The following is a 21038-nucleotide window of genomic DNA, read 5'->3' as shown; positions in this document are numbered from 1 at the left end:
CTGTTCATTCTAGAGAACACTAGAACTATTACTGTAACACTGACCATTGTAGAGAACACTAGAACTATTAATGTAACACTGTCCATTGTAGAGAACACTAGAACTATTAATGTAACACTGTCCATTCTAGAGAACACTAGAACTTACTGTAACACTGTCCATTCTAGAGAGCATTAGAACTATTAATGTAACACTGACCATTGTAGAGAACACTAGAACTATTACTGTAACACTGTCCATTCTAGAGAACATTAGAACTATTACTGTAACACTGTCCATTCTAGAGAACACTAGAACTATTAATGTAACACTGACCATTGTAGAGAACACTAGAACTATTACTGTAACACTGTCCATTCTAGAGAACACTAGAACTATTAATGTAACACTGACCATTGTAGAGAACACTAGAACTATTACTGTAACACTGTCCATTCTAGAGAACACTAGAACTATTACTGTAACACTGTCCATTGTAGAGAACATTAGAACTATTAATGTAACACTGTCCATTCTAGAGAACATTAGAACTATTAATGTAACACTGACCATTCTAGAGAACATTAGAACTATTACTGTAACACTGTTCATTGTAGAGAACACTAGAACTATTACTGTAACACTGACCATTCTAGAGAACATTAGAACTATTACTGTAACACTGTCCATTGTAGAGAACATTAGAACTATTAATGTAACATTGTCCATTCTAGAGAACACTAGAACTATTACTGTAACACTGTCCATTGTAGAGAACACTAGAACTATTAATGTAACACTGTCCATTGTAGAGAACACTAGAACTATTAATGTAACACTGTCCATTGTAGAGAACATTAGAACTATTAATGTAACACTGTCCATTGTAGAGAACACTAGAACTATTACTGTAACACTGTCCATTCTAGAGAACATTAGAACTATTAATGTAACACTGACCATTCTAGAGAACACTAGAACTATTACTGTAACACTATCCATTGTAGAGAACATTAGAACTATTAATGTAACACTGTCCATTCTAGAGAACACTAGAACTATTAATGTAACACTATCCATTGTAGAGAACATTAGAACTATTAATGTAACACTATCCATTCTAGAGAACACTAGAACTATTACTGTAACACTGTTCATTCTAGAGAACACTAGAACTATTACTGTAACACTGACCATTGTAGAGAACACTAGAACTATTAATGTAACACCGTCCATTCTAGAGAACACTAGAACTATTAATGTAACACTGTCCATTGTAGAGAACATTAGAACTATTAATGTAACACTGTCCATTCTAGAGAACACTAGAACTATTAATGTAACACTGTCCATTCTAGAGAACACTAGAACTTACTGTAACACTGTCCATTCTAGAGAGCATTAGAACTATTAATGTAACACTGACCATTGTAGAGAACACTAGAACTATTACTGTAACGCTGTCCATTCTAGAGAACATTAGAACTATTACTGTAACACTGTCCATTCTAGAGAACACTAGAACTATTAATGTAACACTGTCCATTCTAGAGAACATTAGAACTATTAATGTAACACTGTCCATTCTAGAGAACATTAGAACTATTAATGTAACACTGTCCATTGTAGAGAACACTAGAACTATTAATGTAACACTATCCATTGTAGAGAACATTAGAACTATTAATGTAACACTGTCCATTCTAGAGAACACTAGAACTATTAATGTAACACTATCCATTGTAGAGAACATTAGAACTATTAATGTAACACTATCCATTCTAGAGAACACTAGAACTATTACTGTAACACTGTTCATTCTAGAGAACACTAGAACTATTAATGTAACACTATCCATTGTAGAGAACATTAGAACTATTAATGTAACACTATCCATTCTAGAGAACACTAGAACTATTACTGTAACACTGTTCATTCTAGAGAACACTAGAACTATTACTGTAACACTGACCATTGTAGAGAACACTAGAACTATTAATGTACCACTGTCCATTCTAGAGAACACTAGATCTATTACTGTAACATTGTCCATTCTAGAGAACACTAGAACTATTATTGTAACACTGTCCATTCTAGAGAACACTAGAACTATTACTGTAAAACTGTCCATTGTAGAGAACACTAGAACTATTAATGTAACACTGTCCATTGTAGAGAACATTAGAACTATTAATGTACCACTGTCCATTCTAGAGAACACTAGATCTATTACTGTAACACTGTCCATTCTAGAGAACACTAGAACTATTAATGTAACACTGTCCATTCTAGAGAGCATTAGAACTATTAATGTAACACTGTCCATTCTAGAGAACACTAGAACTATTACTGTAACACTGTCCATTCTAGAGAACACTAGAACTATTAATGTAACACTGTCCATTCTAGAGAGCATTAGAACTATTAATGTACCACTGTCCATTCTAGAGAACATTAGAACTATTAATGTAACACTGTCCATTGTAGAGAGCATTAGAACTATTAATGTAACACTGTCCATTGTAGAGAACACTAGAACTATTACTGTAACACTGTTCATTGTAGAGAACACTAGAACTATTAATGTAACACTGTCCATTCTAGAGAACACTAGAACTATTAATGTAACACTGTCCATTCTAGAGAACACTAGAACTATTACTGTAACACTGTCCATTCTAGAGAACACTAGAACTATTACTGTAACACTGTCCATTGTAGAGAACATTAGAACTATTAATGTAACACTGTCCATTCTAGAGAACATTAGAACTATTAATGTAACACTGACCATTCTAGAGAACATTAGAACTATTACTGTAACACTGTTCATTGTAGAGAACACTAGAACTATTACTGTAACACTGACCATTCTAGAGAACATTAGAACTATTACTGTAACACTGTCCATTGTAGAGAACATTAGAACTATTAATGTAACATTGTCCATTCTAGAGAACACTAGAACTATTACTGTAACACTGTCCATTGTAGAGAACACTAGAACTATTAATGTAACACTGTCCATTGTAGAGAACATTAGAACTATTAATGTAACACTGTCCATTGTAGAGAACACTAGAACTATTACTGTAACACTGTCCATTCTAGAGAACATTAGAACTATTAATGTAACACTGACCATTCTAGAGAACACTAGAACTATTACTGTAACACTATCCATTGTAGAGAACATTAGAACTATTAATGTAACACTGTCCATTCTAGAGAACACTAGAACTATTAATGTAACACTATCCATTGTAGAGAACATTAGAACTATTAATGTAACACTATCCATTCTAGAGAACACTAGAACTATTACTGTAACACTGTTCATTCTAGAGAACACTAGAACTATTACTGTAACACTGACCATTGTAGAGAACACTAGAACTATTAATGTAACACCGTCCATTCTAGAGAACACTAGAACTATTAATGTAACACTGTCCATTGTAGAGAACATTAGAACTATTAATGTAACACTGTCCATTCTAGAGAACACTAGAACTATTAATGTAACACTGTCCATTCTAGAGAACACTAGAACTTACTGTAACACTGTCCATTCTAGAGAGCATTAGAACTATTAATGTAACACTGACCATTGTAGAGAACACTAGAACTATTACTGTAACGCTGTCCATTCTAGAGAACATTAGAACTATTACTGTAACACTGTCCATTCTAGAGAACACTAGAACTATTAATGTAACACTGTCCATTCTAGAGAACATTAGAACTATTAATGTAACACTGTCCATTCTAGAGAACATTAGAACTATTAATGTAACACTGTCCATTGTAGAGAACACTAGAACTATTAATGTAACACTATCCATTGTAGAGAACATTAGAACTATTAATGTAACACTGTCCATTCTAGAGAACACTAGAACTATTAATGTAACACTATCCATTGTAGAGAACATTAGAACTATTAATGTAACACTATCCATTCTAGAGAACACTAGAACTATTACTGTAACACTGTTCATTCTAGAGAACACTAGAACTATTAATGTAACACTATCCATTGTAGAGAACATTAGAACTATTAATGTAACACTATCCATTCTAGAGAACACTAGAACTATTACTGTAACACTGTTCATTCTAGAGAACACTAGAACTATTACTGTAACACTGACCATTGTAGAGAACACTAGAACTATTAATGTAACACTGTCCATTGTAGAGAACACTAGAACTATTAATGTAACACTGTCCATTCTAGAGAACACTAGAACTTACTGTAACACTGTCCATTCTAGAGAGCATTAGAACTATTAATGTAACACTGACCATTGTAGAGAACACTAGAACTATTACTGTAACACTGTCCATTCTAGAGAACATTAGAACTATTACTGTAACACTGTCCATTCTAGAGAACACTAGAACTATTAATGTAACACTGACCATTGTAGAGAACACTAGAACTATTACTGTAACACTGTCCATTCTAGAGAACACTAGAACTATTAATGTAACACTGACCATTGTAGAGAACACTAGAACTATTACTGTAACACTGTCCATTGTAGAGAACACTAGAACTATTATTGTAACACTGTCCATTCTAGAGAACATTAGAACTATTACTGTAACACTGTCCATTGCAGAGAACATTAGAACTATTACTGTAACACTGACCATTCTAGAGAACACTAGATCTATTACTGTAACACTGTCCATTCTAGAGAACACTAGAACTATTAATGTAACACTGTCCATTCTAGAGAACACTAGAACTATTATTGTAACACTGTCCATTCTAGAGAACACTAGAACTATTACTGTAAAACTGTCCATTCTAGAGAACACTAGAACTATTAATGTAACACTGTCCATTGTAGAGAACATTAGAACTATTAATGTACCACTGTCCATTCTAGAGAACACTAGATCTATTACTGTAACATTGTCCATTCTAGAGAACACTAGAACTATTATTGTAACACTGTCCATTCTAGAGAACACTAGAACTATTACTGTAAAACTGTCCATTGTAGAGAACACTAGAACTATTAATGTAACACTGTCCATTGTAGAGAACATTAGAACTATTAATGTACCACTGTCCATTCTAGAGAACACTAGATCTATTACTGTAACACTGTCCATTCTAGAGAACACTAGAACTATTAATGTAACACTGTCCATTCTAGAGAGCATTAGAACTATTAATGTAACACTGTCCATTCTAGAGAACACTAGAACTATTACTGTAACACTGTCCATTCTAGAGAACACTAGAACTATTAATGTAACACTGTCCATTCTAGAGAGCATTAGAACTATTACTGTAACACTGTCCATTCTAGAGAACACTAGAACTATTACTGTAACACTGTCCATTCTAGAGAACACTAGAACTATTAATGTAACACTGTCCATTCTAGAGAGCATTAGAACTATTAATGTACCACTGTCCATTCTAGAGAACATTAGAACTATTAATGTAACACTGTCCATTGTAGAGAGCATTAGAACTATTAATGTAACACTGTCCATTGTAGAGAACACTAGAACTATTACTGTAACACTGTTCATTGTAGAGAACACTAGAACTATTAATGTAACACTGTCCATTCTAGAGAACACTAGAACTATTAATGTAACACTGTCCATTCTAGAGAACACTAGAACTATTACTGTAACACTGTCCATTCTAGAGAACACTAGAACTATTACTGTTACACTGTCCATTGTAGAGAACATTAGAACTATTAATGTAACACTGTCCATTCTAGAGAACATTAGAACTATTAATGTAACACTGACCATTCTAGAGAACATTAGAACTATTACTGTAACACTGTTCATTGTAGAGAACACTAGAACTATTATTGTAACACTGTCCATTCTAGAGAACATTAGAACTATTACTGTAACACTGTCCATTGTAGAGAACATTAGAACTATTAATGTAACATTGTCCATTCTAGAGAACACTAGAACTATTACTGTAACACTGTCCATTGTAGAGAACACTAGAACTATTAATGTAACACTGTCCATTGTAGAGAACATTAGAACTATTAATGTAACACTGTCCATTCTAGAGAACACTAGAACTTACTGTAACACTGTCCATTCTAGAGAGCATTAGAACTATTAATGTAACACTGACCATTGTAGAGAACACTAGAACTATTACTGTAACACTGTCCATTCTAGAGAACATTAGAACTATTACTGTAACACTGTCCATTCTAGAGAACACTAGAACTATTAATGTAACACTGACCATTGTAGAGAACACTAGAACTATTACTGTAACACTGTCCATTCTAGAGAACACTAGAACTATTAATGTAACACTGACCATTGTAGAGAACACTAGAACTATTACTGTAACACTGTCCATTGTAGAGAACACTAGAACTATTATTGTAACACTGTCCATTCTAGAGAACATTAGAACTATTACTGTAACACTGTCCATTGCAGAGAACATTAGAACTATTACTGTAACACTGACCATTCTAGAGAACACTAGATCTATTACTGTAACACTGTCCATTCTAGAGAACACTAGAACTATTAATGTAACACTGTCCATTCTAGAGAACACTAGAACTATTATTGTAACACTGTCCATTCTAGAGAACACTAGAACTATTACTGTAAAACTGTCCATTCTAGAGAACACTAGAACTATTAATGTAACACTGTCCGTTGTAGAGAACATTAGAACTATTAATGTACCACTGTCCATTCTAGAGAACACTAGATCTATTATTGTAACATTGTCCATTCTAGAGAACACTAGAACTATTATTGTAACACTGTCCATTCTAGAGAACACTAGAACTATTACTGTAAAACTGTCCATTGTAGAGAACACTAGAACTATTAATGTAACACTGTCCATTGTAGAGAACATTAGAACTATTAATGTACCACTGTCCATTCTAGAGAACACTAGATCTATTACTGTAACACTGTCCATTCTAGAGAACACTAGAACTATTAATGTAACACTGTCCATTCTAGAGAGCATTAGAACTATTAATGTAACACTGTCCATTCTAGAGAACACTAGAACTATTACTGTAACACTGTCCATTCTAGAGAACACTAGAACTATTAATGTAACACTGTCCATTCTAGAGAGCATTAGAACTATTAATGTACCACTGTCCATTCTAGAGAACATTAGAACTATTAATGTAACACTGTCCATTGTAGAGAGCATTAGAACTATTAATGTAACACTGTCCATTGTAGAGAACACTAGAACTATTACTGTAACACTGTTCATTGTAGAGAACACTAGAACTATTAATGTAACACTGTCCATTCTAGAGAACACTAGAACTATTAATGTAACACTGTCCATTCTAGAGAACACTAGAACTATTACTGTAACACTGTCCATTCTAGAGAACACTAGAACTATTACTGTAACACTGTCCATTGTAGAGAACATTAGAACTATTAATGTAACACTGTCCATTGTAGAGAACATTAGAACTATTAATGTAACACTGACCATTCTAGAGAACATTAGAACTATTACTGTAACACTGTTCATTGTAGAGAACACTAGAACTATTACTGTAACACTGACCATTCTAGAGAACATTAGAACTATTACTGTAACACTGTCCATTGTAGAGAACATTAGAACTATTAATGTAACATTGTCCATTCTAGAGAACACTAGAACTATTACTGTAACACTGTCCATTCTAGAGAACACTAGAACTATTACTGTAACACTGTCCATTGTAGAGAACACTAGAACTATTAATGTAACACTGTCCATTCTAGAGAACATTAGAACTATTACTGTAACACTGTCCATTCTAGAGAACATTGGACTATTAATGTAACATTATCCATTCTAGAGTACACGAACTATTAATGTAACACTGTTCATTGTAGAGAACATTAGAACTATTAATGTAACACTGTCCATTGTAGAGAACACTAGAACTATTACTGTAACACTGTCCATTGTAGAGAACACTAGAACTATTAATGTAACACTGTCCATTCTAGAGAACACTAGAACTATTAATGTAACACTGTCCATTCTAGAGAACACTAGATCTATTACTGTAACACTGTCCATTCTAGAGAACACTAGAACTATTACTGTAACACTGTCCATTGTAGAGAACATTAGAACTATTAATGTAACACTGTCCATTCTAGAGAACATTAGAACTATTAATGTAACACTGACCATTCTAGAGAACATTAGAACTATTACTGTAACACTGTTCATTGTAGAGAACACTAGAACTATTACTGTAACACTGACCATTCTAGAGAACATTAGAACTATTACTGTAACACTGTCCATTGTAGAGAACATTAGAACTATTAATGTAACATTGTCCATTCTAGAGAACACTAGAACTATTACTGTAACACTGTCCATTCTAGAGAACACTAGAACTATTACTGTAACACTGTCCATTGTAGAGAACACTAGAACTATTAATGTAACACTGTCCATTCTAGAGAACATTAGAACTATTACTGTAACACTGTCCATTCTAGAGAACATTGGACTATTAATGTAACATTATCCATTCTAGAGTACACGAACTATTAATGTAACACTGTTCATTGTAGAGAACATTAGAACTATTAATGTAACACTGTCCATTCTAGAGAACATTAGAACTATTAATGTAACACTGCTCATTGTAGAGAACATTGGACTATTAATGTAACATTGTCCATTCTAGAGTACACGAACTATTAATGTAACACTGCTCATTGTAGAGAACATTAGAACTATTAATGTAACACTGTCCATTCTAGAGAACACTAGAACTTACTGTAAAAACACTTTCCATTCTAGAGAACATTAGAACTATTACTGTAACACTGTCCATTGTAGAGAACACTAGAACTATTACTGTAACACTGTCCATTCTAGAGAACACTAGAACTATTACTGTAACACTGTCCATTCTAGAGAACACTAGAACTTACTGTAACACTGTCCATTGTAGAGAACATTAGAACTATTACTGTAACACTGTCCATTGTAGAGAACACCAGAACTATTACTGTAACACTGACCATTGTAGAGAACACTAGAACTATTAATGTAACACTGACCATTCTAGAGAACACTAGAACTATTAATGTAACACTGTCCATTCTAGAGAACACTAGAACTATTACTGTAACACTGTCCATTGTAGAGAACACTAGAACTATTAATGTAACACTGTCCATTGTAGAGAACACCAGAACTATTACTGTAACACTGACCATTGTAGAGAACACTAGAACTATTAATGTAACACTGTCCATTGTAGAGAACACTAGAACTATTACTGTAACACTGTCCATTCTAGAGAACACTAGAACTATTAATGTAACACTGACCATTGTAGAGACACTAGATCTATTACTGTAACACTGTCCATTGTAGAGAACATGAACTATTAATGTAACACTGTCCATTGTAGAGAACATTAGAACTATTACTGTAACACTATCCATTGTAGAGAACACTAGAACTATTATTGTAACACTGTCCATTCTAGAGAACATGAACTATTAATGTAACACTATCCATTGTAGAGAACATGAACTATTAATGTAACACTGTCCATTCTAGAGAACACTAGAACTATTAATGTAACACTGTCCATTGTAGAGAACACTAGAACTATTAATGTAACACTGTCCATTGTAGAGAACACTAGAACTATTAATGTAACACTGGCCATTCTAGAGAACACTAGAACTTACTGTAACACTGTCCATTCTAGAGAACACTAGAACTATTACTGTAACACTGTCCATTGTAGATAACATTAGAACTATTAATGTAACACTGTCCATTCTAGAGAACACTAGAACTATTAATGTAACACTGTCCATTGTAGAGAACATTGGACTATTAATGTAACATTGTCCATTCTAGAGTACACGAACTATTAATGTAACACTGCTCATTGTAGAGAACATTAGAACTATTAATGTAACACTGTCCATTCTAGAGAACACTAGAACTTACTGTAAAAACACTTTCCATTCTAGAGAACATTAGAACTATTACTGTAACACTGTCCATTGTAGAGAACATTAGAACTATTAATGTAACACTGTCCATTCTAGAGAACATTAGAACTATTACTGTAACACTGCCCATTCTAGAGAACATTAGAACTATTACTGTAACACTGTTCATTGTAGAGAACACTAGAACTATTACTGTAACACTGACCATTCTAGAGAACATTAGAACTATTACTGTAACACTGTCCATTGTAGAGAACATTAGAACTATTAATGTAACATTGTCCATTCTAGAGAACACTAGAACTATTACTGTAACACTGTCCATTCTAGAGAACACTAGAACTATTACTGTAACACTGTCCATTCTAGAGAACACTAGAACTATTACTGTAACACTGTCCATTCTAGAGAACATTGGACTATTAATGTAACATTATCCATTCTAGAGTACACGAACTATTAATGTAACACTGTTCATTGTAGAGAACATTAGAACTATTAATGTAACACTGTCCATTGTAGAGAACACTAGAACTATTACTGTAACACTGTCCATTCTAGAGAACATTAGAACTATTAATGTAACACTGCTCATTGTAGAGAACATTGGACTATTAATGTAACATTGTCCATTCTAGAGTACACGAACTATTAATGTAACACTGCTCATTGTAGAGAACATTAGAACTATTAATGTAACACTGTCCATTCTAGAGAACACTAGAACTTACTGTAAAAACACTTTCCATTCTAGAGAACATTAGAACTATTACTGTAACACTGTCCATTGTAGAGAACACTAGAACTATTACTGTAACACTGTCCATTCTAGAGAACACTAGAACTATTACTGTAACACTGTCCATTCTAGAGAACACTAGTACTTACTGTAACACTGTCCATTGTAGAGAACATTAGAACTATTACTGTAACACTGTCCATTGTAGAGAACACCAGAACTATTACTGTAACACTGACCATTGTAGAGAACACTAGAACTATTAATGTAACACTGACCATTCTAGAGAACACTAGAACTATTAATGTAACACTGTCCATTCTAGAGAACACTAGAACTATTACTGTAACACTGTCCATTGTAGAGAACACTAGAACTATTAATGTAACACTGTCCATTCTAGAGAACACTAGAACTTACTGTAACACTGTCCATTGTAGAGAACATTAGAACTATTACTGTAACACTGTCCATTGTAGAGAACACCAGAACTATTACTGTAACACTGACCTTTGTAGAGAACACTAGAACTATTAATGTAACACTGTCCATTGTAGAGAACACTAGAACTATTACTGTAAAAACACTTTCCATTCTAGAGAACATTAGAACTATTACTGTAACACTGTCCATTGTAGAGAACATTAGAACTATTAATGTAACACTGTCCATTCTAGAGAACATTAGAACTATTACTGTAACACTGACCATTCTAGAGAACATTAGAACTATTACTGTAACACTGTTCATTGTAGAGAACACTAGAACTATTACTGTAACACTGACCATTCTAGAGAACATTAGAACTATTACTGTAACACTGTCCATTGTAGAGAACATTAGAACTATTAATGTAACATTGTCCATTCTAGAGAACACTAGAACTATTACTGTAACACTGTCCATTCTAGAGAACACTAGAACTATTACTGTAACACTGTCCATTCTAGAGAACACTAGAACTATTAATGTAACACTGTCCATTCTAGAGAACATTAGAACTATTACTGTAACACTGTCCATTCTAGAGAACATTGGACTATTAATGTAACATTATCCATTCTAGAGTACACGAACTATTAATGTAACACTGTTCATTGTAGAGAACATTAGAACTATTAATGTAACACTGTCCATTGTAGAGAACACTAGAACTATTACTGTAACACTGTCCATTGTAGAGAACACTAGAACTATTAATGTAACACTGTCCATTCTAGAGAACACTAGAACTATTAATGTAACACTGTCCATTCTAGAGAACACTAGATCTATTACTGTAACACTGTCCATTGTAGAGAACACTAGAACTATTACTGTAACACTGTCCATTGTAGAGAACATTAGAACTATTAATGTAACACTGTCCATTCTAGAGAACATTAGAACTATTAATGTAACACTGACCATTCTAGAGAACATTAGAACTATTACTGTAACACTGTTCATTGTAGAGAACACTAGAACTATTACTGTAACACTGTCCATTCTAGAGAACACTAGAACTTACTGTAACACTGTCCATTGTAGAGAACATTAGAACTATTACTGTAACACTGTCCATTGTAGAGAACACCAGAACTATTACTGTAACACTGACCATTGTAGAGAACACTAGAACTATTAATGTAACACTGACCATTCTAGAGAACACTAGAACTATTAATGTAACACTGTCCATTCTAGAGAACACTAGAACTATTACTGTAACACTGTCCATTGTAGAGAACACTAGAACTATTAATGTAACACTGTCCATTCTAGAGAACACTAGAACTTACTGTAACACTGTCCATTGTAGAGAACATTAGAACTATTACTGTAACACTGTCCATTGTAGAGAACACCAGAACTATTACTGTAACACTGACCATTGTAGAGAACACTAGAACTATTAATGTAACACTGTCCATTGTAGAGAACACTAGAACTATTACTGTAACACTGTCCATTCTAGAGAACACTAGAACTATTAATGTAACACTGACCATTGTAGAGACACTAGATCTATTACTGTAACACTGTCCATTGTAGAGAACATGAACTATTAATGTAACACTGTCCATTGTAGAGAACATTAGAACTATTACTGTAACACTATCCATTGTAGAGAACACTAGAACTATTATTGTAACACTGTCCATTCTAGAGAACATGAACTATTAATGTAACACTATCCATTGTAGAGAACATGAACTATTAATGTAACACTGTCTATTCTAGAGAACACTAGAACTATTAATGTAACACTGTCCATTGTAGAGAACACTAGAACTATTAATGTAACACTGTCCATTGTAGAGAACACTAGAACTATTAATGTAACACTGGCCATTCTAGAGAACACTAGAACTTACTGTAACACTGTCCATTCTAGAGAACACTAGAACTATTAATGTAACACTGTCCATTCTAGAGAACACTAGAACTTACTGTAACACTGTCCATTGTAGAGAACATTAGAACTATTATTGTAACACTGTCCATTGTAGAGAACACTAGAACTATTATTGTAACACTGTCCATTGTAGAGAACACTAGAACTATTACTGTAACACTGTTCATTGTAGAGAACACTAGAACTATTACTGTAACACTGTCCATTGTAGAGAACATTAGAACTATTACTGTAACACTGTCCATTGTAGAGAACACTAGAACTATTACTGTAACACTGTCCATTCTAGAGAACACTAGAACTATTAATGTAACACTGTCCATTCTAGAGAACACGAACTATTAATGTAACACTGTTCATTGTAGAGAACACTAGAACTATTACTGTAACACTGTCCATTGTAGAGAACACTAGAACTATTAATGTAACACTGTCCATTCTAGAGAACACTAGAACTTACTGTAACACTGTCCATTGTAGAGAACATTAGAACTATTATTGTAACACTGTCCATTCTAGAGAACACTAGAACTATTACTGTAACACTGTCCATTCTAGAGAACACTAGAACTATTACTGTAACACTGTCCATTGTAGAGAACACTAGAACTATTAATGTAACACTGTCCATTCTAGAGAACACTAGAACTATTAATGTAACACTGTCCATTCTAGAGAACACTAGAACTATTAATGTAACACTGTCCATTGTAGAGAACACTAGAACTATTAATGTAACACTGGCCATTCTAGAGAACACTAGAACTTACTGTAACACTGTCCATTCTAGAGAACACCAGAACTATTAATGTAACACTATCCATTGTAGAGAACATTAGAACTATTACTGTAACACTGACCATTCTAGAGAACACTAGAACTATTAATGTAACACTTTCCATTGTAGAGAGCATTAGAACTATTAATGTAACACTGGCCATTGTAGAGAACACTAGAACTTACTGTAACACTGTCCATTCTAGAGAACACCAGAACTATTAATGTAACACTATCCATTGTAGAGAACACTAGAACTATTACTGTAACACTGACCATTCTAGAGAACACTAGAACTATTAATGTAACACTTTCCATTGTAGAGAACACTAGAACTATTAATGTAACACTGGCCATTGTAGAGAACACTAGAACTTACTGTAACACTGTCCATTCTAGAGAACACCAGAACTATTAATGTAACACTATCCATTGTAGAGAACATTAGAACTATTACTGTAACACTGACCATTCTAGAGAACACTAGAACTATTAATGTAACACTTTCCATTGTAGAGAACACTAGAACTATTAATGTAACACTGACCATTCTAGAGAACACTAGAACTTACTGTAACACTGTCCATTCTAGAGAACACCAGAACTATTAATGTAACACTATCCATTGTAGAGAACATTAGAACTATTACTGTAACACTGTCCATTGTAGAGAACACTAGAACTATTACTGTAACACTGTCCATTCTAGAGAACATTAGAACTATTACTGTAGCACTGTCCATTCTAGAGGACTAAGCCATGGCAACAACAATATATAGTTGCTAAGACTCACCTGGTAGCTAGAATGTCAAGACTAGAGACATAGCAACAAGAACATAGTTGCTAAGATTTACCTGGTAGCTACGATGTCAAGACAATAGTCATAGCAACAAGAACATAGTTGCTAAGATTTACCTGGTAGCTAGGATGTCAAGACTATAGTCATAGCAACAAGAACATAGTTGCTAAGATTTACCTGGTAGCTAGGATGTCAAAATTATAGACATAGGTACAAGACCATAGTTGCTAATACCTACCTGGTAGCCAGGATGTCAAGACTATAGCCACAGCAACAGGAAATTGACATTAACTATTGCAAAAAAAAAACGGTGCATTTTTGGTGTAGTCAAGTGAATGAGCTTTAAAGATATTAACATTAGTATGTCATAACAATATTTAATATAGCAACAGCCAAACATAGCATATAGCAACAACCAAACATAGCACATAGCAACAGGGAAACATAGCACATAGCAACAGCCAAACATAGCAACAGCCAAACATAGCACATGGCAACAACCAAATGACATCGTATTTCGTAAAGAGGGTAATTAACACTATTAAGTGAGTGAACAATCAAGAGTACAGAGGTATGCATAGTGACCATGGCCTCATCCATAGCAACAGTCTTTTTTTTACAATAACAGTGGGTAGTCAAGTGAATGAGCATTCAGAATAAACACATGTATATAACTGACATGCCCATAGCAACAACCTAACAACAACAAAGATAACAATAGTGAAAGATATATTAATCAACCCACCTAGAGTAAACGTCCCACCAACCAAACCAAAAGTTACAAGAACTTGAATTCTAACACAAAGTATCACCTCGCCTTGAGTAAACGTCCCACCAACGAAACCAAAAGTTACAAGAACTTGAATTCTAACACAAAGTATCACCTCGCCTTGAGTAAACGTCCACCAATGAAACCAAAAGTTACAAGAACTTGAATTCTAACACAAAGTATCACCTCACCTTGAGTAAACGTCCCACCAACGAAACCAAAAGTTACATGAACTTGAATTCTAACACAAAGTATCAACCCACCTTGAGTAAACGTCCCACCAACCAAACCAAAAGTTACAAGAACTTGAATTCTAACACAAAGTATCACCTCACCTTGAGTAAACGTCCCACCAACCAAACCAAAAGTTACAGGAACTTGAATTCTAACACAAAGTATCAACCCACCTAGAGTAAACGTCCCACCAACCAAACCAAAAGTTACAAGAACTTGAATTCTAACACAAAGTATCAACCCACCTAGAGTAAACGTCCCACCAACCAAACCAAAAGTTACAAGAACTTGAATTCTAACACAAAGTATCAACCCACCTAGAGTAAACGTCCCACCAACCAAACCAAAAGTTACAAGAACTTGAATTCTAACACAAAGTATCACCTCACCTTGAGTAAATGTCCCATCAACCAAACAAAAAGTTACAGGAAATTGAATTCTAACACAAAGTATCAACCCACCTAGAGTAAACGTCCCACCAACCAAACAAAAAGTTACAAGAACTTGAATTCTAACACAAAGTATCAACCCACCTTGAGTAAACGTCCCACCAACCAAACCAAAAGTTACAAGAACTTGAATTCTAACACAAAGTATCAACCCACCTAGAGTAAACGTCCCACCAACCAAACCAAAAGTTACAAGAACTTGAATTCTAACACATAGTATCAACCCACCTAGAGTAAACGTCCCACCAACCAAACCAAAAGTTACAAGAACTTGAATTCTAACACAAAGTATCACCTCACCTTGAGTAAACGTCCCACCAACCAAACAAAAAGTTACAGGAAATTGAATTCTAAAACAAAGTATCAACCCACCTAGAGTAAATGTCCCACCAACCAAACAAAAAGTTACAGGAAATTGAATTCTAACACAAAGTATGCAGTTATGCTAAAATCCAATTTGTGATATTTTTCGCTATTTTTTGACAAAATTGTACTTTGCAATTACAAAATGTTTTACTTAGATTTTGTAGTGATTTTCAATTGACAGTCGTAATAACTATGACAGATAGAGTTGTTTGTCTAAAATCACCATGGTAATAGGTATCTTTCAATTTCAGTATAATATGAATTGAATTGATGTTCAGTAAATAACTATTAAGGTACTGGTAGAACATGCCACTGTACACTAGTTTACCCACAACTCTCTCCAATTTGTATTGTCAGACATCATCTCCTTCAAGTCAGACAAATCTCACCTATGTTCTGGGTTTTGTACAAACATTTTTGACATAATTGACATTTGTGAAGCATAGAATAGCCACTCGTGAGTTTCTGTATATCCATTTTTATTGATTCAGATATCATAGAATAGCCACTCCTGAGTTTCTGTATACCCATTTTTGTTGGTTTATTGTAGAGGAGATACAAGTTTTAGGAATTTGTCAACAGGCTTTCTTGAAAAACATGCACAATTTTTGCAATGAAACTAAGGAAAATGTGTGCACCTTGATTTCTCTGAATACGTATAACAAAAGAAATTTACATATTAAAACTCTTCATACAAACTGACATTGAAAAGTATTTTATTCAGAGCATGTTTAATTTAGTTAGTGGTGCATTTTTATGCAATATTTAGAACTAAGCCTTTCTTTTGTTACATATTATTTGAAAGTAATTATTATGCTTAAAATGTTGAGAAATAGTGTCTTTAAATATTGACCTTTATTTAAGAACTTTGTCCAGTGACCCTTCATTTAAATATTGACCTTTATTTAAGAACTTTGTCCAGTGACCCTTCATTTAAATATTGACCTTTATTTAAGAACTTTGTCCAGTGACCCATCATTTAAATATTAACCTTTATTTAAGAACTTTGTCCAGTGACCCTTCATTTTAATATTGACCTTTATTTAAGAACTTTGTCCACTGACCCTTCATTCCTTTTTCCTATGATTTTAACTGAGAAATGGTTTTAGTTTTCTTGAAGAAAGTAGCAGAAAAGTTTAAACAGTTGATTGCTGAGCTTCATTCTGTTAAGTGTGTATTATTTGTTTATTTTATGACTTCAAACTTGAAACAAATATGATTGAAAGAAGTAATCCAAGATGTGATATTTCAGACTGTTTGTCTTTTAATATTAACAAAGACTATAGTAGAAGTCATTAAAAGTCAGTTGATCTGATTATAGTCTCTCATATTTATCTTCCACAGACAAAAACATTGGAATCTAAACCAGTAATTCCCAAAACTGAAGATGACAATGAATATGACCATTTGATAACATCAGATAGTTCATCCAGTGGTCCACATAGGGAAGCTATTGAAATAGGTGTTATCAATGCAAATCAAAGCGTTAGTATGGGTATGGGAGTGAACAACCCTGTTATGGTGGCAAACCCTACTGTGGCAATTAACAGTACTCAAACCCAGTCCTCTGGACACAGTCCAAATGGATATATTGGTGAAAGCTATAGTCAGCTGTCGAGACATGCTACTAAGGAACAAAGAGATCAAGAAATACAAGTAGACTTTGAGATTGATGAAGAATGTCCAAGTATCCCTATTGATGACTTCACCAGTAAAACTGAAACACAAGAAAATCCAACATTAAGTGATATACTGGATTTTGATAACACGAGAGATATTGCTGACAGTCTCAATATTAGTTCAGATGCAAATCATGATCAACCAAACAACCTGCAAGTGAATGATACAAGTAGTTCAGATGATATACAGATTGACATGAGTCAATTTTTGAGAGATGATATGGGCATTGACCGGAATGATGGAAATCAAATGGAACGTACTCCACCAGGTTGTTCCCTTGAAACACCAAACTCATCTGATGCAGTCATACCTGAGAAGACTGACAGTAGTATGGAGAGTGATTATAGTGCCTCTGAAAACACAGGATACAGGGACTTCATATCAAACATTGACACCGATGGACATACATCTACAGGGCCCAACTTTGATAGTCAAGATAAAGAGCAGCTGTCCAATTCAGACTACGCTGGTGTAGTTTCAAGACCATTAGACACAGCATTAGGTGCTGCATCAACATCTGGATCATTGCCCTCATATGTCAAGGCAACTGATAACAATGGAAATTGTACATCAAATTCAGTATTGAATGACATGGCTGATGTAAGTAAGCTGATTCCAGAACCTGACATGACATCACAAAGAAACACAAGTACTTCATCACCAGTGGAATCCACTAACCCTAAACCTTTACAGTTGCAGGGAATGGAGTCAGATGACTGTAATCTCCCACAGAACACAGCTGCAACTATATCATGTCCTGCAGATTTTACCAGTAGCAGTGATGCATCTGACAGTGAACACAGAAATATTCAAGAATCACTGATAGAACATATCTCTGGTGATTATGAAGGATCCAGAAATATGGCAATAATGAACAACCCATTAATGGTGGAACACTTAGATGTCTTTGACTCAACTCAGAATGGAGGTAGTTGTAGTGACTCCGCTGTTTCCGGTTTATCATCATCTACTAAGTCTGACATTTTACATGATTCAAACTCTAGTTGCTCAGATATCTCAACAGAACAAGAAAATTGAGAACCATCGATAGAAAACAAGAAAATTGAGAACCATCGATAGAAAACAAGAAAATTGAGAACCATCGATAGAAAACAAGACTTTGAGCAGTCAGATATCTCAACAGAACAAATAATACCGCCAATGGCAGTTTTTAAAAGTGTTTATCCATATGCTAGTCCATGCTAACAATAGGTGTTCATTTGCTGAATGACTATCCAGTTGCCTATCCAACCATGTTGCTATCTTTGCAATATACACGATCATTTGGCTGTTGCTATGGGCATGGTCATATTGTTAGATATATTTGCATATATTTTCAAATGTTTTTGTTCACTTGTGTATGAATTCCTGATATTATCTTTGCAATATATGTGATCATTTGGCTGTTGCTATGGGCATGATCTTGTTGCTAGGCATATTTGCATACATTTTTTGAATGTTTATTCATTTGACTTTCTTATTCCTCTTGTTATCTTTGCAATATACATGATTATTTGGCTGTTGCTATGGGCGAGCTTGTGGGTCTTGTTTTCAGCATTTTTTCTGTACTCCGAGAAACACACAGGTCATGAATCATATACACATTGTTTGTGAATGTTGTAGGATGGTAACTTGATACACTAATTAGTTGAAAATCAATCAGTTTGTATCATAGAATGTAAAACCTTTCAAAATGAGACAAATTCTCCTGCAAACAGCTGTTTAGATTGTGTGTCACTCAGAATTATTCAAATATGCAATATTTGCATGTGAACAACCCAGATAGGGAATGTATACAGTATGGGAATAAAATTTAGCCATGCTGTGTGATGTTGATTATAATATTTTTACAGTATTGCCTGCAAGCCAATTCAACATACTACTTATGCAGAATTAATTAGTTTGGTGCACTAAAAATATTTAATATGCCTATATTTGCCTTACCTTAGTACCCTTTACCATGACAACGCAAAAGTAAACACATTTTTTGATAATTTGACTCATCACACGTTTTTTCTTCTGTTAGGAGATACACTACTGGTATGTAAAACAGTGATTCAACTTTAGATGATGCCCTCTACCATCTAACTGTAGAGGGCGCCCTTCTATAATGTCTACAGTTGAACCTACCATGAGTATAAAGTTGGCGTCAGATTCAGATTCAGATTCAGGTAGCGTCATATTCAGCGTTATATTCAGCATCAGATAGCCTCAGATCCGAAGACACCCGATGGACTCAATCAAACGTGAAATAATACCGTTGAGACTACAGGGAAAGATTCCGCCTCACAACCTTTTGATGGAAGGAGGAATGTCTCTACTTGCACAATTATTAAATTTTAAATTTAAATTTTTAAAAATAGCAACATATTACGTACGTAAACTTTACTTTTACTGACACCTTTACTGACGGCATCCCACGTCATGTACATTTTTGGCAAAATGTATCAACCAACAAACATACAGTGGCTGAACTTGGGGCTATCAATGTCTCAGTTGCAAGTATTTCAACTCTTATTTCATGTATTTTTCCCAAATAAAAGAAGAGGAATCTTTTCCTGTAGTCTCAACGGTATTATTTCAGGTTTGATTGAGTCCGTCAGGTGTCTTTGGATCTGAGGCTATCTGACGCTCAATATGACGCTCCATATGACACTATCTGAATCTGAAGCCAACTTTATACTTGTCAACCTACCATTGATACATTTCTAGTGTACAGAAAATAGACGTAGTTATTAAACTACTAGTAGATGAAGTGACTATGCAACTTAACTGAGAAAGGAGAATTTCAGTACAAAATACTTCACATGCTGCATTTTAACAATTCTAAATACTTGTGA

At 34.2% G+C, this 21038-nt stretch overlaps 1 protein-coding gene across 1 annotated transcript in view; it reads left to right on the top strand.

Moving 5' to 3' along the window:
- The window catches only part of LOC144436455 (uncharacterized), an 89723-nt gene extending 69354 nt beyond the window's left edge, over nt 1–20369 (top strand). The window contains exon 10 of the mRNA XM_078125254.1: nt 17863–20369. Within this exon, the coding sequence (XP_077981380.1) occupies nt 17863–19236 (1374 nt within the window). The 3' untranslated portion in view covers nt 19237–20369. The remainder of the gene's footprint in view (nt 1–17862) is intronic.
- Nucleotides 20370–21038: the final 669 nt, after the last annotated feature.

The sequence above is a fragment of the Glandiceps talaboti genome, chromosome 6 (assembly GCF_964340395.1).
Source record: "Glandiceps talaboti chromosome 6, keGlaTala1.1, whole genome shotgun sequence".
Taxonomy (NCBI): domain Eukaryota; kingdom Metazoa; phylum Hemichordata; class Enteropneusta; family Spengelidae; genus Glandiceps; species Glandiceps talaboti.
The sequence above is the reverse complement of the archived record's forward strand: the minus strand, read 5'-3'. Positions and strand labels throughout refer to the sequence as shown.